This window comes from Muscardinus avellanarius (assembly GCF_963383645.1).
Source record: "Muscardinus avellanarius genome assembly, chromosome: 8".
Classification (NCBI taxonomy): Eukaryota; Metazoa; Chordata; class Mammalia; order Rodentia; family Gliridae; genus Muscardinus; species Muscardinus avellanarius.
The window spans coordinates 24,251,667-24,278,729 of NC_137794.1; the positions used below are offsets into that span (position 1 = coordinate 24,251,667).

General features: G+C 37.6%; 1 protein-coding gene across 1 annotated transcript in view; it reads left to right on the plus strand.

The window, feature by feature from the left end:
- ADGRB3 (adhesion G protein-coupled receptor B3) overlaps positions 1 to 27,063 on the plus strand; it is a gene marked incomplete at both ends in the record, with an annotated part of 810,263 nt that overhangs the window by 385,442 nt on the left and 397,758 nt on the right. Inside the window, one exon of the mRNA XM_080699695.1 lies at positions 22,448 to 22,516. Within this exon, the coding sequence (XP_080555821.1) occupies positions 22,448 to 22,516 (69 nt within the window). The remainder of the gene's footprint in view (positions 1 to 22,447; positions 22,517 to 27,063) is intronic.

The window sequence follows — 27,063 nt, forward strand, 5'->3', positions numbered from 1 at the left end:
GAGTATTCGCAAGAAGATGGAAAGACCTGGAGAAGATTATGTTGAGTGAGATCAGCCAAGCACTGAAAGAGAAGGAACATGTTTTCTCTAATATGTCCAAACTAGGAAGTTTTAGGGATACCAGAGGGACTCCAGATAATGGAGGGGAAACCTCAGCAAAGCTAGAATGGAAGGGTAGGAGAGGAAGAAGACTGAGGTTGATTAATGGAGGAGCTACATTCAAATATGTGTATAAGTGTGAATATAGCATGGTCAACCTGGACACTCACTGTTGGGAGAGGGGGAAAGAGAAAGGAGGGGCACCAAGCACTGTGTGAAGCTATGCCATTTTCAATATGATCCACACAAAAATAAATAAAAATAGCCTTGATTCTCCAAGCCATTTTGCATCTCAGTGTCCTCAGCCCTAAGATGCACATGTTATAACCCTCAGGACATACTGAATGAGGATATGTGTGGAGTGTTTTGAGCCTACAGATAAAAAGCATTATGGCACATTCAAGGTGGCATTACGGATATTTTATTCCCACATTTAATATCACTTCTTGCCATAGGAGACTATTAAAAGTACATTAAGACTAATGAAAGCACATTAACTATAACATGCAAAAAGACCTAGTTTAAGGTTTGTTTGGGGATTTGCTATTAGAAGGCAGAAAGCCATATTTAATTTTGTGGAACGTGCCTGAAAATACAAAGCAAATACAAAATTTTTAATGATAGGAAAATAAGAAATTCAGTAACTCATCACATTTTTTTCTTACATGGAAGACTGTTAGAGCAACATTACTTTTTTCTAAAATAAAGTTTAAGTACTCACCCAGTTTTAGGATTGCGTTTGCCATTAAAACACAGCTTGTTGAATGGCAAATAAAGAATATTGATGCAATTTCAGTTTGTATTTCAGATTAACTCTTTGTGTGCTGTACAGTAAAATGCACTTCTGCCAAGAATGCTGAGTTAATTTCTGCATTTCCATTAGCACAGTATTCTTCTTATATCTATTATTAAAATAAATATTTTTATATATTAAAATAAAGGTTTTATATCTATATATTAAAATAAAGGTTTGGCAAAACCCCCAGATCAGATATTGTTTTCTTTCAGCCTACTCCTTATTTGGGAATTTTGTTTGGATTTCACTTGGAAAGTGCAAAAGATTTTTGTTTGTTTAGGTTTGGTTTGGTTTTAATTAACTATTGAAGGAAAGAGAAAAATAAAGGATTTTTTAATCATAGAGTTATTTATAAATAATACTGCTGCCCTGATTTGCTTAGAGGCATATATGTTACTGAAATTACATGTGTATTTTGCTGACAGTGTCTGCTTTAAGAATTATTGGTGCTGCATTACATATGTCACTGGGTCAGTTTTAAACTGTAATTTTAAAAATATTTCAGGAGAAGTAATGGATGAAAGATTAGTATCATTTGATTATTTTGAAGATGGGTTTTTTTCTTTCAAAGAATAAAATAGTTTTCTACTTTTAAAAAGTTAAAGTACAACTTTTCCCTTGCAGTCCTGAAATACACCTACTATCACTGACATTAAAAAATAACAAAAGTACTTGACACAAAAGTTGTAGATTAAAAACTAAAGCAAAAACAAAACAAACAATAAACAAAAAATCCTGAGACACTGTGATCGCACTTGAAATGTCAGGCAGAAAATTGCACTAAATAATTTACAACTCCCAAGAGTAAAGGGGTTTGAAATTTGAAGAAATTGAGATTATCAGGTTATATTGGGAACATATTTTGATTGATCTACTCTTTAGAATACATTGATTCAGTGAGCAATTAGTTTCACAATTGCCTAGTCTGGAATATTAGTTTTACTTAACTAAAACAAGTTGATCGATTGTTTTGTTATCATTTTGGCATAGCCAGAAATAGACCCCCTCTGTTTTTTATACATTTTTGTTGCATTATAGTTTCATATCATGGTAAGGTTTCTAGGGATAGTGACGTACATGCTCGCAGCAGTTGGCGAGCTTTCCCGTGGCTGACTCTCCGTTCCCCCTCCCCCATACATGATAGTGAGAGTAACATTGGTATTCTCACATATGTGCGGGATGTCAGTGGAAGTATTTTCTTCATTAATTCTCCCTCCTCCCTCTCCTCCCCTAGTCCACTTCCCTCACTCCACTGGGTCTTCTCCTCCATTACCTAAAGTCCCTTTTGTACCCCAGTTACTCTCTAGCTTTTACAGATAAAAGAAAACATAGGACCCTTCACTTTCTATGATCGGCTAATCTCGCTTAACAATGTTCTCCAGGTCCATCCATTTTCCTGAAATAATAAATTTTCTTCTTCTTTATTACTGAGTAGAATTCCACTGTGTATATATCCCATAATTTTATAGTCCACTTGTCTGTTGATGAACACCTAGGTTGTTTTCCTATTTTGGCTATTTCTATCCCACTTTGCACATACACCAAGCCCCAAGCACACTGGTATCTTCCTCCTTCTCTAACAAATCAAAGCCGTATTTTTTTTTTTATTGACTTTACTGTTATCTTTCCAGTCTTGTGAAATGCTACCTTTTCTGGAATTTCTTTTTATGTATTTGTCTGTCAAAATCCTAGCTTAACTAGTAAGCCTTGTCAAATGTGATATCACTAAGCCTCCAATCCCACCTAAAAATGGCTTTTCTCTGCAATCTTTTCTCTGCGATCCCAGAAAATTCTATACTTCGTTTATTCTTCTTACCATAATTTTGTGTGTGTGTGTGTGTGTGTGTGTGTGTGTGTGTGTGTGTGTGTGTGTGGCACTGGGTTTCCTGGAAACCCTTCTACTTCTGGGATATGCTCCCAGACCTATTTTTGTACTTTTTAAAAATTTGGAAACAGGGTCTCTTAAACCAGCGCGGCTGGCTTCAAACCTGCACGATCCTCCTGTCTCCACCTCCCAAGCGCGAGAAGTACAAGCTTGCGCCACCATGCCCGGCGTCTTCTTGCCATAATTTAATACAAATAATTTGCACGAATTCTTTGTCTTCTTTGCATGACTATAAACTCTGATTTATGACCATACTCAACATTTCCTGTACTTTGCATAAACATCAATTTGCCATTTCTTAGGACTCTGAATTTTTCTGGTTGGCTAGCACCTCAGACTCAATATGATCTAAATTCATCTTGAATTCCAAGTCCATGCATCTCTAACTTTTTGATAACTAGCAGTCCCTAGTAATGTCAGCTTGGCTTTTCCCTTCTCTTTCATTCCTGTTGGGTCTAGCTACCCGATGCCTCTTCCATCCATTTTTTCTCAAAGTCTCCCGCTGTTGTTATCTGAGGTCAGCCTCTAAACCAGACTGCATCCTTTCTGTGGCCTCTTTCCTTTGATCCTCACTCGCATGTTTCCTAATATTATTACTCATGTTATATAATATAGTTTTGTTCACTGTTCTAGGACAGCTCTGATTATGTCAGTCCTCACTCAGAAACCTTCAGTGGAGCTTTGAGTACCAGCAGATGACAACCTCAAATCCTTATTTTGGCTTCAAATTCATCGTGAAGTGTATAAATTCCTACATCTCCAGACTTACTCACAGATGACTCTTCCTCTTTACTGGCCATACACTTGAGCCAGATAAACCACTTGCTGATTCTGAGTGCACTGCAGGTCCTTACGCTGAATCTTTGCTTCCCCTGTGCTTTGCGATGGGCTAGTAATCGCTTAGTTCTGTGGGCCTGCCCTTTAAATTCCAAAAGCACTTTCTCTCCTGCATCTCATCACATCTTAAATTATTAACAATTGTTGGAAAATCTTTGAAAAAGAAGAATTTTCTGATCATTTCATGAACTTTAAGAAAACTCTGGCCTACTACTCCAAATAAAATTTGCATAGAGTCTTGAAGAGAGAGAGTATTAGACAAATGTTTATTGGATTAAATAACAACAAAACTAAAAATAACTGATAATTGAACAGTTAACACTGAGCTGCTTTTATTCTTTTCTCCCCCATTGGGAAATGACAAGAAAAAAAAAGGAAAAAAAAAGACTGAGTAAAACTATGTAAAAAGAATGTATTTATTTATTGATTGTGTGTGTGTGTGTGTGTGTGTGTGTGTGTGTGTGTGTGTGTTGCCAGGAATGGAACCCAGGGACATTCTACCTCTGGGCTACACTCCCAGACCTATTTTGTATTTTATTTGGAAACAGGGTCTCACTGAGTTGCTGAGAGCCTCACTAAGTAGCTGAGGCTGGCTTCAAATCTGTGCGATCCTCCAGTCTTAGCCTCACAAGGGCTGGGATTACAAGCATGCACCACCACACCTGGCTTAGAATGCATTCCTTTAAATATGGTTATAGTCAGGCGTGGTGGCGCACGCTTGAAATCCCCACGCTTGGGAGGCAGAGACAGGAGGATCACGCAGGTTCGAAGGTAAGAGACCCTGTTTCCAAATTTAAAAAAATAAAAATAGGTCTGGTAGTGTACTCCGGAGGTAGAAGGGTTTCCAGGAACCCCAGTACCACCAAAAATAAATAAATGAATGAATAAATAAATAAATAAATAAATAAGGTTATATACCAGGCATTTTACTTAAAATGGCTAGTAATGCTGTTCCAAACAAAGATTAATTTGATATATTGATAAAAAGAAACAGAATATTTACAACTTGCATACACACATGTATATACAAATATATGTATATGCATATATTTTTATTAGAAATCAAATAAATTAAACTATAAAAACCTAGGAAATTCTTGAAGGCCCTCAGGTGGCTGTGATAATACCATAATGTAAGCATGAGAACTGGCATGATTCATTGCAAGACAGAAAGTTCTTTTCTTTGTCCAAGTTACTTTTGTAATTATCATTTTTATTTCCAAAAGACAGAGTTTGGAGTATTTTTTAAATTTTTGGTCTTTGGAGAAAATGCATCTACAGAATTCTACTCATCAGAATTTCTATACACCACCAAGACGTTTTATACCATTTATACTTGGTTAATTATAATCTAAGATATAAAAAATTTATATAAATATTTCGGTGAAAACTATATAACGATATGTTTAGATTTAAAATTTTAAAGTATGTAAATATATATCATGGTCTTAACCTGTACAATTCTTAGCAAATCCTTTTCTTTTAATGTTAGTAGCATTTTTTTTTTCTGTTTTTACTTGTTAAAAATTTAAACTGGGTGTGGTGGTGCTGGCTTGTAATCCCAGCATTTGGGAGGCTGAGACAGGAGGATCCAGGTTTGCAGCCAGCCTCAGCTACTTAGTGAGGCCCTTTGCAACTCAGTGAGAACATGTTTTAGAATAAAAAATAAAAAAGAGGTCTGAGGGTGTAGCTTGGAGGTAGAATGCTCCTGGGATCTATCCCCAGTTCCGATATATATATATATATATATATATATATATATATATATACACACACACATATACATATACACACATATATATACATATACATATATATAATATATATACACATACATATATATACGTATATATTTCTATAAATATGTATAAATATATAGTAATATATAATGTATAAATATTATGTGTATTTTATTTATAAATATATATGAATTTTTATAATATAAATTATATATATATATACATATATATATATATATACACTTTACAGGTATGGCTTGACAATTTTATAAGCCAAAATACTGCTTTCATCTTAAACAATCTATAAAATTATGAAGTTCAATTTTTCTGATTATTCACCTTACTGAGAAAGAGCACTATAATCACATGACCTGCTGGAATTTTAAGTTCTTGGAATGAAGTCCTCTCTTATTATTTCTGAGGAATAATTTGTTGCCACTGACAACTAAGAAAGTGAGAGCAATACATATATAAAACCCATACATTTTTATAGCAGAAAAGTATATAGCTTTTTCTTATTAAATGAAGATAATCAGGACTTTAAAAACTTCACTGTGTAAATTCTCTGAAGCAAAAAATTATAATTGACATTAATAATTTCATAGAAAATGCATGGCTAAATCCTTTATACTTTGCTAAATCAATATAAAATTCTATTAAAATTGGTACAATTATTTTAATAAGTAAAAGGAGTTAACTACAAAGCAGAACAGTTTTTCTTAATTCATTATTCTAGATTCATTACTCCAGTCTGAAGCCTGCTACATATTAAGATCATGACCACATAAAAGTGTATGTGTGGTACTTATTTATTTTTAATGCCAACATTTTGAAATAAAACAATGCAGAGAAAGAAGCAAAGGACAATAATTTATGAGATTGAAAACACTATAAATTAGCCACTCACTAGCACTCTATGAGAACTTAAAATCAATACATGTGAGTTGTACCCTGCCTGGTCATGCCCTGGGTCACAGAATAAAGCTCTTCATAAAGCCACACACACACACACACACACACACACACACACACACACACACACCTTGAAGGTTTCTAGCCTTGGATATGACTGTGAAATCATGTTTCATCCTGGCTTAATCAATATCAACCATAATAGGCACTACCATCTATATCCATCTAAGAAAAGTTGCTGTTTATAACTGTTATACAATGCTAAGTTGCCATTCATTTTAAGTTGCATTCTATTTTAAGGTGCTAAAATTGAAATATAAATTATGTTCATATGTCTTGGAATGATAAGCCCTAACGGTGCTAGTCTTTTCCCTTCTGATATATTCTTTTCCAAACCTTTGGACATTTTTTACATCTCCCAGAACTCATATTAGTTATCAATGTGAATGTCCTTTCACTTTTAATCTGATACATGTTCTTTCAAGATTTAGCTCAAAGATAATTTCTTTTAGGAAGTCTTCTCACCAAAGTCAGGCAGAATAAGGTTTTCATCACTCTTTTGGACTTTTGAAATATTATAAACATCCCTTCTAAGTACTCACACATAGCATTGTTATTATTATTTCTAGCTCTGCCCTCAGCAGTTAATTTTAGTTTTTTTGAGAGATAATTGAGTTCAATAGAGTGTAGTCTGACATGTGAAGCATAATATACACTCAAATATTTGTTAACATAATTAATGAATGAAGGAAATAAAATGTTTGAAGAATTAATATGATTTCATTAAAAACTGCCTTGACCATCCAATTCAGAGACAGTATGAGAAAGAGAAGAAAAATTGTCCATTTATTTTTTAAACTACTGAAAATATCCATCCACACTCTTTCATTTCATCAATAGAAAATTGATTTTGTATCACCCATATGAGGAAGTGTAAGACCTAACAAAGTTGAACTAGACTTTAAATAAGTCTTTTCAAATAAATAAGTTCAAATTCTAGCTTGTCTAGTAATGACCTTGGTATCTTCAGATATTACATAATTTTTCTACCATATTTCTTCAGTTTGACAAGAAATAAAGAAGGGATATTGGTATAGTTGATTCTTATTATTTGTGGTGGATCTATTCTTAAAAAATTACAGCACACCCTGAAAAATACTGGATTGTTTCTCCTAGGGTGAATATAGGATGTAGTTTCTTTGAGACACTGGCTTCACCTCAACATTTTCATTAACTGATCAAAATAAGCATGTTTTATGTGTGTTTCTGTTTAAAGACACCTAGTGTAAGTCATACTTTTGATATATTAATACTGAACTCACAACCAATAGCTCTATACCTCATTTCTGAACAGTTTATCTAAGACACATTTGTTTCCATAAAGCACATTGCAGGCTTCATGTTCTTAACATCACTAGACAGACTTTTCTAAAAGTGAAGTCATCCCACTAAGTATGAATGAATAGCTTGGCATTAAAGAGACCGTGAACAGGACAATTTTGTGCAGGTTGAAGGCTGAAACAAACAACAGAGCATTGCCATGTTAGACCTCAGCTGGAAGCATGTGTCCTGGGAAAGTGACCCATTCTACACATGATTAGCCATGATACTGTGAGTTTTGATTTGGGGAATTACAAATAAATTTTAGCAAGTAAATGTATTCTTGACCACAGAATCTGCAAATAATAATAAACTGTACCTATTCAGGGTTGTTGTGATAATCAGAAATAATATAAGTTGAATGCTTGATAATCCATACTTCATAATACTTGCTAATCACATGGCACATAGTAGGTACATCATAATTCCTTTATATAATAAGTCGACATCGAGTAAAAAAATTGGGCCTTGTTCTCAAGCTTCTTACCTTAATTTTGAAGAAAAAATAACTTATGATGAAACTAGATGGTAGTAATGAGGAAGATATAAACATAGTGTTCCCCATTTCTAGCAATCCTAGAAACATAGAGCCCTGAACTGCAGCAGTAAGTAAAGAATTCATGGCACTGTTAGGACTTCAGTTAGAATTTCTAGAAGCAAGTTATGCACAGAAATTACCAATAATCAGGCTGGACAGTTGAAAGCATAGAAGAGATATAAGTATGGCACATTCACAAACTGAAGTTTGCAAGAAAATGCTAGAAAAGTTAGATCATGAAGACAGGATGCAAAGAAGAGTTCCGAATTTATTCTCTATAAACATGTTTATTAACTACAAATGTTATTTGGGGGAAGATAATCTGCAGAGGTAAATAACGTGGATTAGTGAGATAAAGAATATAGTTGGTGTGGACAGAAAACTCATGGAGATAGGATAACAATCTAGAACTGAGAAAAGAAGAAAGCTGTCTTAGGAATGTGGGCCAGAGAAGAAAGATTTCCTAATGGAACGAAAGGTAGGCCCTTGAGAGAGTTCATACATTGGAATGGAGTAAGAAAATACAGGAAGAACACAAACCTGCGCATCTCCACAGGTACAGTGTGCTGTGTCCCTGCCACACGTCGGAATGCAAAGCCAATCTCTCTACTCAGACATTTTTCTATCTTCAATAGCACCTTTGTTGGTCTCACACAGTGTCTTTCAAATATTTTTTAACTGTTATATATTCTATAGTCTATATCAACATATAATTGACTATTAGAAATTGACAAAAATATATACCTTACTATGATACGCTCTGGCATTGTGTATTCTTTTCTATTTTATTAAGAAAAGTTAGCCGTGATCTTTAGAAGATCACTACTCAATGTTGGAAAACCATTGTTTATTTGACACTGTCCTTAGGTTTGAGACATTTATTTCCCAATGGTTGAGGTTAAAACCTAAGTTTTAACCTCAGTTTTTAAAATTTATTTCTTAAGTAAGGCTGTATAAATGTTTCAGTTAGGTGATCCAGGAATTCAGTTGAAATCAGATTTCGGTGGACTCAAGCATCTTCTATTTTATAGCACTGGATGAGCAAGCATACATGTACTATGGTTCATTTTGACAGCATCAAGATGTTAGGTAAACTGGTGAGAACCCTGGACTATTATTTCTCTTGTGATTTTAGTGCTAGATACTTTATACTTTTCTTTCTTTCTTTCTTTCTTTCTTTCTTTCTTTCTTTCTTTCTTTCTTTCTTTCTTTCTTTCTTTCTCTCTGGTGGTACTGGGATTTTTAGGTGATACTGGGATTCCTGGAAACCCTTCTACCTCTGGGCTACACTCCCAGACCTATTTTATACTTTTTATTTGGAAACAGGGTCTCTTAAGCCAGCAAGGCTGGCTTTGAACCAGTGCAATTCTCCTGTCTGCCTCCCAAACATGGAGATTACAAGCATGCGCCACCACGCCTGGCTACTTTTGCCTTTTTCATACAAAAGAGTGGATTGTATATATGGAAGCAACTATTAGCATGATAATATAATGCTGTCATATAATAATAAGCCTCAACTGTAGAGGTCCTCTCATTTCCATGACTTCAAAGATATAGTAAGGGCTCTTATGGTTTGGAATTACAGTACAACTATAGCATTCAAAACACAACCTAATACCATGAGATCTTGTGCTCAAAAAGCTCTGTGCAACCATAAAAGTTACTTTCTAGACAATAGTAGGGGAGATAAGGTTTGACAATTAAGAGTGTTTCGTTTGTGAACATCTCAAGCTTCAGAAAATGGTTTTGACACTTGTTAGCTTCGTGACCCTAGATAAGTTAGGTGACCTCTGCATACTTCCATTTTCTCTTCTATCATATGAGATAATAGTGTCCACCTATAGCGTTGACACTAGGATTGAATCATCTATGTGTGACACAGTTCCTGGCACATAGTGATAAAAAAAATTTAGCTACCATTATCATTGCTTAACACCATTATCATCACTTAACATCATTACAAGTGTGGGCCGCCATACGATGGTGGCGCACACTTGTAATCCCAGCGTTTGGGAGGCTGAGACAGGAGGATTATGGCTCAAGGACAGCTTCAGCTACTTAGCAAGGCCCTTTGCAACTCAGTGAGACCCTGTTTCAAAGTAAAGAATAAAAAAATAGGATGGGCGGTGTAGCTCAGAGGTAGAATGCCCCATGGGGTCCATCCCCAGTACAGCAAACAAATAAACAAACAAACAAACAAACAAACAAAGATTTTGATGGGCCTAGGATCTCTGGATCACAAGTAGCTACTGCCAATGTGGGTGTGTATTTGTATCTTTTCCCTAGCACTGGCTAAGGAAGTGTGGGCACTGCTTTTTCTTCATTTATAGAAAAGAAGAACAGAGGATCTTGCAGGGAAAACATGGGAACAAAGAAGCATTTAGTCTCTGACACTGCAAGACCATTTTAGGGTTGGAGAGCAGAAGGATGAGCGCATGGCTTGCATCAATAACTGGGATTCCCGGCTCAGGAGGAACTAAGTTGTGTCCAGAACCTACACTCCCAGTTGACAGGCACTGCACATCATAAACAGCTTCTCTCCAATGCTTGGCAGCATCTCAAGACTCCTCACTGTTTCCCTGTAGTACAGAGTCTTGAGTAACTAGAATCTAAGTTGTATTTAAACTCTGTCTTTAATATAAATGTTAAAATAAGACAATCAATACCAAATAACTTCCTAAAATGGATGAAATACTAAGCAACACATCTTGCTTCACAATTAGCATGATTGAATCCTGCCATGAGCAGAATTTTAGAGATGGCTGCTGGCTGAGAGGACAAACAGGCTCCACAGGAAATCCAAAGTGTGTGCAGTCACCAGGAAGAAGAGGAAGGACGCTCAAGATGTGTTTGGAGAGCTGGGCTGGTGGTGCACACTTGCAAACCAAGCACTTGGGAAGCTGAGACAAGCGGGTTGTGTGAGGCCAGCCTCAGCAACTTAGCAAGGCCCTGTTTCAATATAAAAAATAATGGCTGGGCAGTATAGTTCAGTGGCAGAACACCCCTGGGTGGAATAGTCGGTTCAACAGTAACAACAGAATATGTAGGGTATAACCTATTGACGAATAAGTGCCTTGTAATATAAAGATATAATAGGGGTTGAATTAAAATACAATAAAGCTTGTGGTGAGTACATTTATGCTTTCAGTAATTTTTTATACAGTTTTTTTTTTTTCCTGCAGGTCTGGGGGTGGAACCCAGGGGCATTCGACCTCTGAGCTACACCCCCTGTCCTATTTTTTATTCTTTATTTTGAAACCAGGTCTCACTGAGTTGCAGAGGGCCTCACTTAGTAGCTGAGGCTTCCGCGAACTGCGATCCTCCGGTCTCAGCCTCCCAAATGCTGGGATTACAAGCGTGGGCCACCACACCCGGCTCGAGCTTTCAGTAATTTTACCTGTTATTTCCTTGGAGAAAATAATGAGATTTGCACTAGGAAAATATACAGGTAGTTTGTCATAGTGATTCTACTCATTATCAAAAATTTTCTTTTTCTTTAAAAATTATTATTGGAGGATAGATCACTCTGCTAGGCATGCGGTACCACATACCACAGACAAGGGGGCTAAAGTGACAGAAATTGTTCTCCGTTTTGAAGGATAGACATCAAAGCGGTCTGCAGGTTTGCTTTTCTCTGTTTCTTTGCTTTACAGATGGCAACCTTCTTTCATTGTTTTGCTTTTTTGTTTGATCCCCTGTGTAGATGCATTCCTGGTGCTCTGTGTGTTCTAATCTCTTCTTATGAGGACACCAGTCAGATTGGAATGTGGCCCAATTTAGTGCCTTCTTTGTAATTCAATTTCCTTCATCATGCCGGGCATGGTGGCCCACACTTGTAATCCCTGCACTTGGGAGGTGGAGACAGGATTTGCGCAGGTTCGAAGCCAGCCTTGCTGGCTTAAGAGACCCTCTTTCCAAATAAAATTATAAAATAGGTCTGGGAGTGTAGCCCAGAGGTAGAAGGGTTTCCAGGAACCCTAGTACCACCAATAAATAAATAAATAAATAAATAAATAAATAAATAATTTCTTCCATCATGGCCCCATATCCAAATAAAATCAGATTTGAGGTACTGAATGTTGGGCTTTCAACATATTTTTGGCAGTGATGGAAAGGAAAGTATAATTCAGCACATAACAGCCACTCCTGAGAACTGCAAGGATTTCCCTTTATTAACAGTGTGTGTGCCCAGCATTCTCTCCCAGAACTGACCTGCTGCGCTCAGCTGCTGGCCAGCCTTGCCCAACCCTGAGGGCCTGCTCCTCACCTCATTCCTCACTTAAGAACAGGCATAGCAGCACACAACTGTAACCCAACCTGCTCTGGAGGCTAAGCCTGGAGGACTGCAAATGCAAGGCTCATCTGGGCAATTCAGCAAAATCCTGTCTCAAAATAAAAATTATAAAAGGGCTGGGGAGATCAGTGTTAGAGTGCTTGCTTGCATGTACAAGGCCCCAGTATGGAGAACTAAGTAATTAAATAAATAAATGTATCCACTGTCTAGACTTGATAATCATTTTGCCACACTGAGCTATGATTTTTTTATGATATTTGGCTGCTTGACAGGCTGACTCTTAGAAATAATCAAATAACATTAATACCACTAATTTTTTCCCTACCATTTTTTAAATGAGGGCAGGAAAATAGCAGGGAGCTCACGTCCTATAGCACTGAAAACAGGATGACTTCTTTCCCTTAGCCTCACCCTGCCTAACTGCATCTCCAAGCTGACTTACTCAACCACCTTTTTGCTGGAGTTTGTTCATTTGTTTTCCTGGGGATTGAACCCAGGGACCTTATACCCTTGAGCTACACCAGCCCTATTTTATTTGTTATTCTTTTGAAACAGAGTCTGGCCATCTGGCAGCTACTATTCTGGCCTCAAAGCTGTGATCTACCTGTCTTAGTAATGAGTACCAAGTACTGAGATTACAGACATGTGCTACCATGCCTAATATTTCTGGAGTTCTTGATCTGAAACATACCACAAAGAGACTGGCAGCTGTGTTTTAAACCTGGCCCATCCAAGCTGTGCAGAAACTAATCTCTCACATCATGGCAAAGTAAGGAGATGAGTATGAACTACAGCCAAGAGATCCCGAGGGCAACATTCTTACTCAGTTTTTAAAATGAGTGAGGGCTTCTGAAAGAGTGTGACTTAAAAAAGAAGAAAAGAATAAAAAATAAAAGCTATCATTAAAGACTGTTATTTTCAAACCGGGTGTGGTGGCGCACGCTTGTAATCCCAGTGCTTAGGAGACGGAGACAGGAGGATCGCACAGGTTCAAAGCCAGCCTCAGCTACTTAGTGAAGCTCTCAGCAACTTAGTGAAACCCTATTTCCAAATAATATATATATATATATATATATATATATATATATATATATATATATATATAAATAGGTCTGGGAGTATAATCCAGAGGTAGAAAAGCCCCTGGGTTCTACCCCCAGTACCACACACACAAAAAAAGGCTGTTATTTTCTTCCAAACTAGTAGACGTTAGGGAATATTCCTCTCAGTGACCTGCAGTTCGCAGTTGTGGAGCTAGGACAGCCGGGCCCTGCTCTCAGGAGCCCCCCACAGCCCTCAGGCAAGTCCTCTCATCAGGCCTGCTGTGAAAGCCTCTCCTGACCTTGACTTCTCCTCTCCTGGCTTCCCAGGGCCTCCATTTCTTATCTCTGAACCATATTCTCCATTGACTTGGCCCTGAAGCCTTCTAAGGCACATCCCAGGAGACAAACTCCTGCCTTTCTGAATCCTTGGTAGTTTATATTTTCTTTGCTTTTGTGTGTGTGTGGTACTTGGGAGTGCAGCTGGAGCTTCTACTTTTGAGCCAAACCTTCAGCTCTTTTATTTTTTAGTTTCAAACAGGATCTTGATAAGTTACTGCGCACTGACCTTGACACTTCTTGATAGCTCCTAATTTCCCATGGCCAGTGGATGTGCTGGTTGGATAGATATTCTCAATAAAAGGAATCATAGTATTTATGACCATTTGTTCTAATAATTTGTAAGTTATTGTGCCTATTTCCCTGTTACAGAGAGAAAGAGAGCAAAATCATGAGAGAGAAATAGAGCATCCTTAAGGCATTGCTTAGTGTTTGTTCTTTTGTTTTGTTTTGTTTTAATAAACACATTAGAACAAACTCTACAATAATATTTCTTAGACTTCTTTTAATTTCTGTGCACTTTCTTGAATAGGAAACTATGAAGTCTTGTCATAGAACACGGGAGCTGTAGCCCATGGTCTATAATGAAGAAATGTTCATGGTTTTATGTATTGCAGTCAAATGTTGTCAGGACAAGTATTACAAAAGAAAGACCTACTGCTCTATGTCTTGAATTGTTTTTTAATTTTTACTTAGTTGAAAGAACAGTCTTTCTGTCCCTGAATTAACCTCACTAGTGAAGCATCTTCTTTTGGAATTTGCTTCGTTCTATCACCTATTACTCCTGCTTCTTTTCCTCCCTCCTCTTCTCTCTTTTATTACTCTTCCTATCCAGACTGTCTCCAGTGTTTTAACCTTGACTTCACCCCATTCAGCTCTATTCCTGATAATCTTATTTTTATCCTCAAAGGCTCCAGTTTTCAACTAGGATTAATTATTCACAAATTTGTGTCCTTAGAGATTCAGACTTGAAATTATACCTGTCTGCTGCACCTCTGCTCTTAGCTGTAGATTCTTCATATGTGAAATAACAAAAATAAGCTCACTTTCTTCTTTCCCAGCACTGCTGTTTCTCATGCAGAGTTCAGCATGGCTAACCGCATCATCATCATCATCATCATCATCATCATCATAATGACCTGATCCAGAGACCAAAGACTGATCTTCAAGCCTGCACTTTCCCACCCATGCAATCTGTCATCAAGTCATGTTTTTTTCTATAACAAAAACACCATCACCTCTAGCCTCTGCTGAACTCCCTGTCTTCTCTCTCACTACTTTATTTTCCACTCAGCAGCTAATTTTAGACTTTCATTTTTAACTTTATTTTTCCAACAAACATTGTGGTATCAAGGCCCCATTTTAACTGATCCCTGTCTATCTCTTTTCATCCAGTAGGAATATTGTCTTTCTACCCTATCCAGTGCCTTTTAAGGACCACTCTAGTGATGTTATCTTTCTTTCTGTTTTTTAAACTTGTCTAGACTGTCATTTAGCCAGATAATTTGTACTTATTCTTTTCAGTATTTTCAGGAATTCTCTTCCTTAGGTCTTTCTTCCCATGGTTGTTGTCTCATTCTTGTCATTCTGGTCTCAGTTTAAAAATCAGCTCCTCAGAAAGGTATTTCCTGCTAACTGTGGAAGCCAAAGCTCAAGTTCTCTCTTCTTCCCTTCTGTCTCTCTTGCATGTGCTCTCTTTCTCTCTCTTATACACAAACACACTCTCCCTGATCCAATCACTCTATTCCTATAACCTATTATTATTCAGCCTTAGTCCATTTGTGATGTTATAACAAAATACCTAAGAATGGGTAACTTACAAAAAACAGAAACTTATTTTCACAGTCCTAAAGGTTAGGTCCAAGATCAAGGCACCAACCTGTCTCATGGGCACTGTTCTGTTTCCAAGGTGCCACCTCCAGAGTGCAGGGACACTGACTGTGTCCTCACATGCAGGAGGCAGAAGGATGAGCTATCCAAACATTGCCTGAACAAAGGGCCTTGCCATACATTACGCACAAGGGAGAGGCCCTCTCCACTTAATCGCCTGTTAAGGCCTTATTGAGAACACCTACATTTTGGAGAGGACACAGTCAACAAAGGCAATCACTATCGTAAATTCTTCTTTTTTTTTCTTTAGGTGGTGTTGGGGATTGTACCCTGGGCTTTGCACATACTAACTAGCTATACTTCTAACCCTGAGATAGTCTTCCTCCTCCTCCTCCTCCCCTCCTCCTCTTCCTTCTCCTCCTCCTCCTCTTCCTCCTCCTCCTTCTTCTCCTCCTCCTCCTCCTCCTCCTCCTCCTCCTCCTCCTCCTCCGCTGCTGCTGAGCTACACCCCCAGCCCTATTTTTCATTCTTTATTTTTGAAACAGGGTTTCACTGAGTGGCAAAGGGCCTCACGAAGTAGTTGAGGCTGTCCTTGAACTGTGATTCTCCAGTCTCAGACTCCTGAATGCTGGGATTACAAGTGTGCGCCTGGCTGATATCTTTTAAAATTGATTTACTCATTGTCTAATTCACCTAGTAGGGTGCAGAAGCCCTCATATGTCTTGCTCACTCTTATGATTTCAGTACTTAGAGCAGTACCAAGTGTAGAGCCATCATTCAATAAATAGATTTTGAATATGTAAATATACTTCTGCCTCTTAAGTACTTTCCAGCTCTTTCCACACCTTAGCGTTTCCATGTCTACTTCTCTTCCTCAGGCCTTCGCAAGCATGTTTGAGCTCCTAAGAAAGCATTTCCAGTGAGATTGCTTTCTCCAATCTTTCTCCTTTCCAAAGCCCTCTCTGCTTTGCTGCTGGAGTCATATTTTTATCTCTCCTTGCTCATTCTTTGCTGAACAAAGCCGCACTTACAGTACCTAATGCATATTACAAGAGTAGGGAAGGGGCGTTGACGGTGGTGGAGGAACCTGTGTTCTACAAGGAATAAGCTGTGCTTATGGACGAGGAGACCCCCTCCTTGGGCTGAATGCCCACAGCTTTTGCTTCTTCATTAACTAGTCTCTGTGCCTTCTCAAAAGTGTATGCCTGTGTTCAAGAATGGCCTTGACATTTCATATTGCTCTTTAAAACAGAGTTTGCTCCCATATTTATTCACAATAACCAGTTTTCTTATCTGTAAAATCAAGCGTTGTATTTTATTCCTTGGACATACTGAGGATCCTCTTGGCATCAAAGGCATCATTAACAGATGAGGGTGCTGAATTGGAAAGGAGGCTGGAAATTATATGGGGAAAAGTAACTTTTTAATTCCATCAATGCCTAGTCCACTCCCTTAGTCACAGTAGTTTTGCAGTCAGTAGATTTTAAATATTTGAATTCTTGCACTCTTTTGTGCCTTGTGCTGTGACCTGAAGACACAAAAGTGAATGAATTAGATAAAAATCCCTACTGGATTGTGGGCTAGTAGGGGAGAAAGCCCTAAACTAATAATCACACTAATAAATCAAGATGACAGATTATGATATACTCAAAATTACAGTTCGATGTAAGAAAAAGAAAATATGCTGTCTTCTATATTAGGGAGATATAAAGTCCTGAAAAGGACTTTTTGAGAAAATTCTATATAGTCTAGAAACGAAGGATAAGAAATTGTTATCCGATTAACGAAAAAGAACCAGAGCAATCCAAGAAAGGGAATCACATGTGCATGTGAGTGCATGTATATACATAGGGGTATTCTAAATATATATATATATATATATATATATATATATATATATATATATATACAGGCAGGATTGAAAAGGGATTGGGGTGCATGACGAAGCCTAAAGAATATGGGTTAAGATAACAAAAGATAAAGATGGAGAGACAGAAAGAGGCTACATGACACAAAGTTTTGTAAGCTTTCAGCTGATATCTCCATTGATATCTCCATTGGGGATCAGTGATCTCTCCTGTGCTCTGTACTCTTATCCTATTGGCTTGCCCCTATTTCCTGTTTTGTCTTTAGGCCTTTCTTCAGGTTACCCCTATATTTCCCAACAGGACCAAACAATTCTTTCAAACCTCTACCTGCACATTATTAAATCTTGTCTGTTAAGGCTGGTCTTTGTCCTTTAGTATCTAATAATTTTACTGCTGGGTAAGGATGGAGAAGAATACATTTCCTAATGCTCATGTATCTCAAATTACTCGTCTAATCTACAATTTTATTTCCATGAGGAGTTCATCAAAAGCTGGTGCTAAGGCATGATTTAACATAGTTATAGAAGATGGTACATAATCCATAAGAAATCTGCCAAGAGGAAGCAATCAGCAGTTAATTTTTTTAAAAAAAGAGCAGTTGATAGTGCATGCCTATGATCCTAGCACTTGAGAGGGTGAGACAGGAGGACCACTCATGCAGGGCCTCCCTCGGCAACTTAGCAAGACTCTGTTTTAAAATAAAAAATGAAATAGAGCTCAGGTGTAGATCAGAGGTATAATGCCCCTGGGTTCATTCCCCAGTAAAACACACACACACACACACACACACACACACACACACACATTACTGCTCTACATAAAATAAAATATTCTTTTTGCCTCTTACACACAAATCTAGGACCTGTATTATGGCATGTGTGCTTTTCTTTATAGCATGTCTTTACTTGATTGTTTTTCACACTTTCTGCAGAGAAAAATATAAAATCATGTTTTTTTGACTTTTGTGTTCTACAACCATTGGTTACAATACTTCTCACCTAGTAGGTGTCTAATAGTCACTACACTGAAAACGCCTTCTAGTGTTACATATTCTTAGAATGGAGATGTTTCTACTGAGCAAACTACAGGCCCAGAATTTGGTGGTGAATCAGTTCTGTGGTCCACATATCGCCAAGCCAGTAAGAAACCCTGAAAGGAGCTGGGGAGAGTGGCACTGGCTGTGAGCATCTGTGTCTGTATCATACATGCTCATCTGCCATCATGTGGCTGTAAATATAATCATGGAGCCAGCTAGAAAGCAGATAACATAGAGGGAATTAAATCATAAAGCATCCGTACACCAAGTACTTACTCTGTGTCAGGATCTGTGCTATGAATTACTTACAAGTTTTTCAAAAGCACTTCCAGCCTTCTTATTATTCCTCTCTTAAAGATTAGAGAAGTAAGGCCTTGGTGGAGAACATTTATCTAGGACCTGCATTCAATTAATACACAGAGGAGAAAATTTTAATTCAAGTTTGCTTTGTTCGATCTCCAATCAACATTTTTAAAATCAGTTTAAGTCATAGAGATCAAGGCTGATTTTTAAGAAAATAGAAAAATAAAGCCTATCCAATGTCTTTCGGGCACCAGCATAAATGACCCACTCCATGAATCGCCATGATGGTGTCAGTGTTAGCAGAACTCTGGAGGAATACCAGCTAGTAACAGCTCTGTGGCCATGGAAGTGGCTTCAGACTTGGTTCCAAAAGTCAGTCAAGTTGCCTGAAATATTCTGAGTCTCTTTTTCAAAATGCTCTCTGTCTTGTTCAGTCTGTTTTGCTCTGTCAGTCTTCTTTTTGAGTAAAAGGCAATGTGAATTAGTATATAATCATTAATATTAATGTGCATATTTTTCAATGCGTGTGAGACATGGTAGAGTACAGTCAGATCAAAGAAAGGGTGCTGAAGTTTTTCTCGTGTGTGTGTGTGTGTGTGTGTGTGTGTGTGTGTGTGTGTTTGTAGGAGGGGAAATGGGGATTAAACCAAGGGCCTTTCCATCTCTGAGCTACACCCTATCCTTTTTATTTTTATTTTTTTATTTTTAAATTTTTTATTGGTGCACTGTAGTCATGCATCTTAATGGAGTACAGGATGGTGGAGGCATACATACACACATCACCCAATTAGCCCTTACCCAATTCCTGCCCCATTCCATCCCCCTCCCTAATTCTCATGTTAGGCTTAGTGATTGATTTAGATATGTTTCTTAATGTACATCATGAACATTAGGGAATTTGAAGCTGAATCCCTAAGCTACAGCATACCGGCCTTGAGCCTGTGTGCAGCACTTCACCTGGCATGGTGCTGAATCTTGTTAGAAAATTGAAGGTGTACTGAATTTGCAACTTATGTCCTTCAAGGCTTTATTAAACATCTCCCATGGGCAAGGCATTACATTTGTTGAGGATATACTGATGAACCAGAAAGAATGAGTTTCTTCATAAATTCCTCACCCCCAGCCCTGCCACACCAGCCTAGACATTTAGGCTTAATTCACTGTGCTCTTCACAACCCTTGCTTAGAGCACTGCTGCTTATAATTCTGAAATCCAACCACCAGGCAGCAGGAGGACTTTATTTTGTACTGCCTTCCCACCCATTTGTTGGGCTTGGAAAGCGGTATGAAGTGTTTCTCATATTCCATGTTTGGTCAATTTTTCTTTTAGCAATTTGTGCTTCTTTATGTTTGCCCTTTGGTGATTTAAAAAAAAATAAACTGTGACCGTGTTTTTTCATAAAGGGATCGTGTCTGTGTCGTGGCCTTCATGTGCAGCAAGAAGTCACTGACCCACTGTCAGCAAAACATGCTTTGTGCACTGTTTTTATTGTTTTGTTTTTGTTTTTCAGAAGTAAAGATGCATTTGCACAAATTGCTTTCCATTCTCCTGGTGTCTCCTCTTAGCAGGGACATGCATTTTGTATGAAAGCTGGCAGGGGTTAAGATGCAGACCGAGGCCTTGGACTCAGCTCAGCTAACTGCCTTGCACAGGACAGACCTGCAGCCTCTGCCTCATTAGCAACACATCCCCACTGAGTTAACCAGCCACGCTCGATTGCAGAACTCTGAAGGTTAATTCTCTCTGCCCATAGGTAGAGTTGCAGCTCAATGGACTAAGGCCTTAAAATGTTAACACTCCAAGCAAGTCATTTTAAATAAAAAAGAAAGAAAAAATTGGCTGGTACTACAAAAAGGTTAAAAGAGTTGAAAACAGATCTAAAACAGACTTGTTTTTTTACCCCTCCCCCCAGGAGTTGCATAAAATATTCTGGAACAAAAGTTATAGAGGTTTTGACTTGAAACATGTTTCATCCATGTGATTGCCAGGAACTATTAAAGTAAATAGCTCAAATAGGGCAATTAAATATAGATACTAACAGCTTCAAGCCACAAAAGTAGACAAAATGAAGCAGCTTTGTTTTTCATCTAAAAACACCCAGGTGAATTTATTTGGAAATTAGAGCAAATGCTTGTTTTGAAAAGCTGGATAGGGAGGAAGAAGACAAATGAACCTAAAAAATTATTTCTCTTTTTCTGCCCTCAAAGGAGGCCTGTCCTAAGGTGTCAGTGGGAGACAGTGCTCCTGCTAAGTTAGATATAGTCCAGTCAGAAACATGGCTTTTGAGAAGACAACCAAGCAATCACCACCCATATAGTTCAAGGTAAACCCGAGGCTTAGGTCCCCTGTGCCTCGGGCCTGCTCTTCCTCCCCAGGCGGCCCGGCTGCCCTCTCCTGGCTCTTGTGCCTCCATGACACAGTGCATTGTGAGAGGACTGAAAAGCCTCTCTGATAAAAAACAAAACAAAAAAGCACCTCACATGGGAAATGAGTACTAATAGGGCTGAACTGAATGCTGTCAATGTGTCCATGTCGAATGAAAAATGAGAATCAGAAAGTGCTTGTCTGCATAGAAGGGGAAAGCCAAGAACTCAATCTGGGTAGTTATAGATTAAGGTCAAATTAATAAGGTCTTCAACAGAGCCATTGGGACAAGGAGGATGGCCGGGGTGTGGTTCTTCAGTAGTGATGTGGTACGTGGCTATTACTTTATGTTAGGTTGCTGGCATAAGTCAGGGGTAGAGTGGAAAAATCAAAAACAGCTAATATTTATTAAGCATTTATTATGTGGTTTCTTCCAGGAATGCAAAGTTTTTCATTTAGTACTTTCAATAGGCATTTGTAAAAGTATAATAGGATAGATGCACACCTTTAATCCCAATACTTGGGAGGCTGGGGCAGGAGGATTGCAGGTGAAAGGCTAGCTTCTGTCTTAAAATTTAAAAATAAAAAGGGCTGTGAATGTGAACCAGTGGTAGAGTGTAACTGGGTTCAATACACAACACACACACACACACACACACATACACACACACACACACACACACACACACACGGCATAAAAGCCAGGAAGGACAGAGCTAGAAATTCAACAGAGGAATCCCATCTTAACTCAATATTGCCCAGAGTCTATGGTCTTAATACAATGTTCTGTGAAGCAATAATGTGAGTGGCAATTATGGTTGGAAATTAACAGGTTAGTTTATAATATAACAAATATAGGCACTTTCATTATAGAAGAAATAAAACTTATTTGTAAGGAATGACAATGGCATTACAAAATAGAATATAGAGACTATAAGGGAACAAATAATAATGAACAAAAGTGTTTTACCTATTCTATATATGTACCTTTTCTTCTGGGGATGAAGATAGAAAGTTATGTAGAAGTTTTAAATTATGGTATTGAATAAGGGTCCGCAGAGCCTCCTAAGCTCCTAAAGCAATATTACAAAGTGTTTATATCTTTACAACATAAAATCCCAAATGGGTGTTGATGAAAGTATATTCCCTCATGTAATGTTAAACCTTTTATCTAATTTAATTTACAGAACTTCTTTCAAATAGTTAGCAACCTTCTAGATGAGGAAAACAAGGAAAAATGGGAAGATGCGCAGCAGGTAAGTTTGGGGTAATTTTAGAACTGAAAATGAAGTTGAATAAATAAAATGTAAATAAGCTAATTATAGATTATAGAATAATAATTTTAGAGAAATCAAATGATGTATGATCAAGAATAACATTTATACATGTAAAAAACAGTTCATTTGTTTAGGTGATATGTTTTAAAGAACTAAGTTGTAACAACTGTATACCTAACCATATGTACTTTCCTGTCTACATCCATTGGGGAGCAAATCTAAAAAGAATATATCTCAAATGAGATTTTGGAGTACTTATTGACAAGTAAAATAACTTGCACTTAATCCAGTGCTACAGAAAATCTAGATCATATGTACAGATGTGCATTTTTATTCAAAGATTTGTAAGAATGGGCTTTCAAGAAATTGCATTCTGTTATTTTTCTATCATACCTTAGCAATGTAGCAAATGACCTTACTGGTTTAGTTACTGTTTTAAAAATGCCTTGGTTGTCATTTGTGTTATACTAACTAGCATATGATTAATAAGACTTTATATATTGCAGAAAAAGTGGGGTTTTAGGTCAAGAAAGGGAGAACAATCTTGTTAAAAATATTGTTAAACTTCTTTAAATTGTCTACTTGAGCCGGGCGTGGTGGCGCACGCTTATAATCCCAGCATTCGGAAGGCTGAGACTGGAGGATCACAGTTCGAGGATAGCCTCAGCTACTTAGTGATGTCCTCTGCAACTTAGTGAGACCCTGTTTCAAAATAAGGAATAAAAAATAGGGTAGGGGACGTAGCTCGGAAGTAGAATCCCCCTGGGTTCCATCCCCAGACTCCCCCCACACACAAAAATTGTCTACTTGACCTTTGTTAAAACTCCCAAATGCTAGGTATGGGGGCACATGCCTAAAATCCCAGTATTTGGAAGGCTTAGAGAGAGGGATTAGAAGTCTAGGCAACCTGAGCAGCTTACTGAGACCCACAGTTACCTAGTGAGACCCTCTTTCAAAATAAAAATATAAAGCATTGGGGGCATTGCTTAGAGGTAGAATACCTCTTGGTTTAATCCCAAGTACCACAATGAAAAAAAAAAAAAAAGAAAGAAATGCAATCTTTAGAAGGAAGAGGAGGAGGAGGAGGAAGAGAAGGAGAAGGAGAAATGTTTATTAAGGATTAGGCAAACCATCTACTCGGTTTCCTCTGATAATCATATTCTAGGCCTTTAGGAGTAAAGCATGCCCTTTATTCCCGGTATGGTAGCAGCTCTAAAAACAGCCCTGTGCAGTCTTCTTCATTATCAGGGACAAATTCTGTGGTTCTGGCCATAGCAAGAGGGAACAAAAGACAAAAGTCACATTTTGGGTTAAGACCCTGATCTATCTTTTTTCACTAGTTTAAGTCACACACTTGTCATTGGCCTTCATTTAGAGGACAGTCCCCTTCACTCATTGGAGGAAAGTGGTGTCTTTCCCTAGAATATAGCTGCAGAGGCTCAGCACAGCTTTCTAGAGTGCTGGAGACTAATAATCACAGATATATTTAGAATAAACGTATGATACTCTATTAAAAATAGGACTGCACTCCATCACATGGTGTTATTTACTGTGAGGTTGCAACTTGACCAATTAATAAACTGTGGCAGAACTTCTCATCAACAGAAACTCATCAATCCTTAATCCATCTATTTGTGATTTTTAGTAATCTCTGTTCCTATTTTTTAAACATTTTTTTCCAATAGTAGTGATCTTTAATGTTGTTTTCAAGATGATTATTTGAAATTAAAAAGTAACTTTTCCTAAAAGAGTCATAAATACATCAACTTGATAAATGGGCTTCCAAGTTTGTAGCACAAAAAATGGACTTTTTAGAAATAAGAGCTGTTTCCACTTCACCAAATATAATCCTTGTAGTCCCCTTTATCATGTTTTAGAGGAATAGCTTCAACAAAAGGAAAATAGAGCTCTGTGTGCATCTGGAAAATTAGCTGAGTAAAATGGTGCATATTGACGTCAGGAGGCTTTTGCAAACAAAAATTTCAGTTTTGAACAATAAACTCCACTATTTCAGAACTTGCTTATTACCCTCAGCCCCAGAGATGAAGTATTAAATTATGTTTATATTTAGCTACATACTGGAATACATAGAATGCTAAAGTGAAAAAAAGACTATAGAACACACTATAGAACATTATTTTACACAACACCACAATGGTTGGAATAGACAAGTCCATTGTAATCAAGACAAGTCATATCGGTCCTGTATCAAGTTCTGCATTGCACTGCTAACACTGAAAACACATGTGTTTCCAGCACAGGCACACTGCAGCCTGAGAGCCAGATCCAGACCATGCCTATTTTGTAAATAATGTCTTGGAAAGCAGCAACGATACCTGCTTCTTTGCAGGTTACCTTGGTTGCTTTGGTGCAACAAGGACAGAGGGGAGCTATTCCAACAGATTCCCTCATGATCTGGAAAGCCCCAATAATTTATTGTTAGTTCCTTTATAGGAAAACTTTGCAAACCCCTTCTTTACAACCCTTGACTGCTATTGTGAAAATAAAAGTAAAATCTTCTGCCAACCTAAATTTTTATTTATTTATTCTTTAACATAAATGAACCCATTAGAACTTCATATTTATTCATATCATGTTACCCTTATTTTAAGGAAGTGTGTTCTTTTTTATTGGTGCATTGTAGTCATACATCTTAATAGGGTGCAAGATGGCAGAGGCATACATGCACATATCACCCAAGTAGCTCTTACCCAATTCCCACCTCATCCCCACCCCCCCTTCTCATGTTTGGCTTAGCGATTGACTTTGATACGTTTGTCAATGTACATCATGTACATTAGGGAATTTCCCTCTTCCCTCCTCCCATCCCCCTCAGTTAAGTCACCTTATTTGTTTATCTATAGTATCTCCTTCTTCCTCTTGAGTTCCTCCTGTGATTCATTTTCTCACTAGCTTTCGCATATTAGAGAGAACATCCGATTTCTTTTTTTTTTTTTTTTTTTTTTTTCATGTCTGGGGATGGAACCCAGGGGCATTAGACCTCCAAGCTACACCCCCTACCCTATTTTTTATTCTTTATTTTGAAACCGGATCTCACTGAGTTGCAAAGGGCCTCAGTAGGTAGCTGAGGCTGTCCGCAAACCGCGATCCTCCGGTCTCAGCCTCCCAAATGCTGGGATTACAAGCGTGCACCACCACGCCGCCCCAATTTCTTATTTTTTGTGACTGACTAATCTCACTTAGCACAATGTTCTCCAGTTTCATCCATTTCCCTGTAAATGATGTAATTGTGTTTTTTCTTTATGGCTGAGTAAAATTCCATTGTGTACATATCCCATAGTTTTGTAATACATTCATCTGCTGATGGACATCTTGGCTGGTTCCAATGTTTGGCAATTGTGATTTATGTAGCTATGAACATAGATACATTTGCATTAGTTTGGTAGTTTTGTCTCCATTCTTTTGGGTAGAACCCAGAAGTGGTATTGCTAGATCATCTGGTATGTTCGTTCCCATTTTTTTGAGAATCCTCCATACTTTTTTCCAAAGTAGTTGTACTAATTTGCAATCCCACCCACAACGTACTGGAGTTCTCACTTCCCCACACCATTGCCAGCATTTGTTGTTGTTTGTGTTTTGAACGGTTACCATTCTAAGTTGGAGTTAAGTGAAATCTCAGGGTAGTTTTTATTTGCATCTCTCAATGATGTTGAGAATTTTTATGCATTTATTGTCCATTTATATTTCTTGTTTTGTAAAGTGTCTATTTAGTTCACTTGCCCATTTTTTGATTGGGTTATTTGTTTTCTTAGTGCTGAGTTTTATGAGTTCTCTGTATATTCTTGACATCAATCTTCTGAGGAGTAGGTGGCAAAAATCTCCAATTCTGTTAGCTTTAGGTTGAGGTTCTTGATAGTTTATTTTGCTGTACAGAAGCTCTTCAGTTTCATGCAATCCCACATATTGATCTGCCTTTTAGTTTCTTGTGCTTTTGGGGTCTTGTTGAGGAAGTTTTTAGCTGTGCCTATGTGTTACAGTGTTGGACCTATGCCCTCTTCAAGGAGCCTCAAGTTCTCTGGTCTAATTTCCAAGTCTTGAATTTATTCTAGTGCAGGGTGAGAGGGTGGGGTTTATTTCCATTTTTCTGTGTATGGTTAACCAGTTTTGCCAACACCATTTGTTTGAGGCTATCTTTTTTCCAGTGTATGTTAAAAATCAATTGTCAAAAATCAATTGGCTGTAAGTGTGCAGATTTGTTTCTGAGACTTTCATTTTGCTCCATTTGTCTATTAGTCTGTTTTGGTGCCAGTACCATGCTGGTTTTATTACTATGCCTTTGTAGTATAGTTTAAAGTCAGGTATTTTGAGTCTTCCTGCATGGTTTTTGTTGCTGAGAACTACTTTGGCTATTTTGGGCTTTTTGTTGTTCCAAATGAATTTTTTGTTATTCCAAATGGTTATTTTTTATGTCTGTGAGGAATGACCTTGGTAATTTAATAGGTATTGCATTGAATCTAGAGATCACTTTTGGAAGAATGGCCATTTTGATAATATTTATTCTGCCT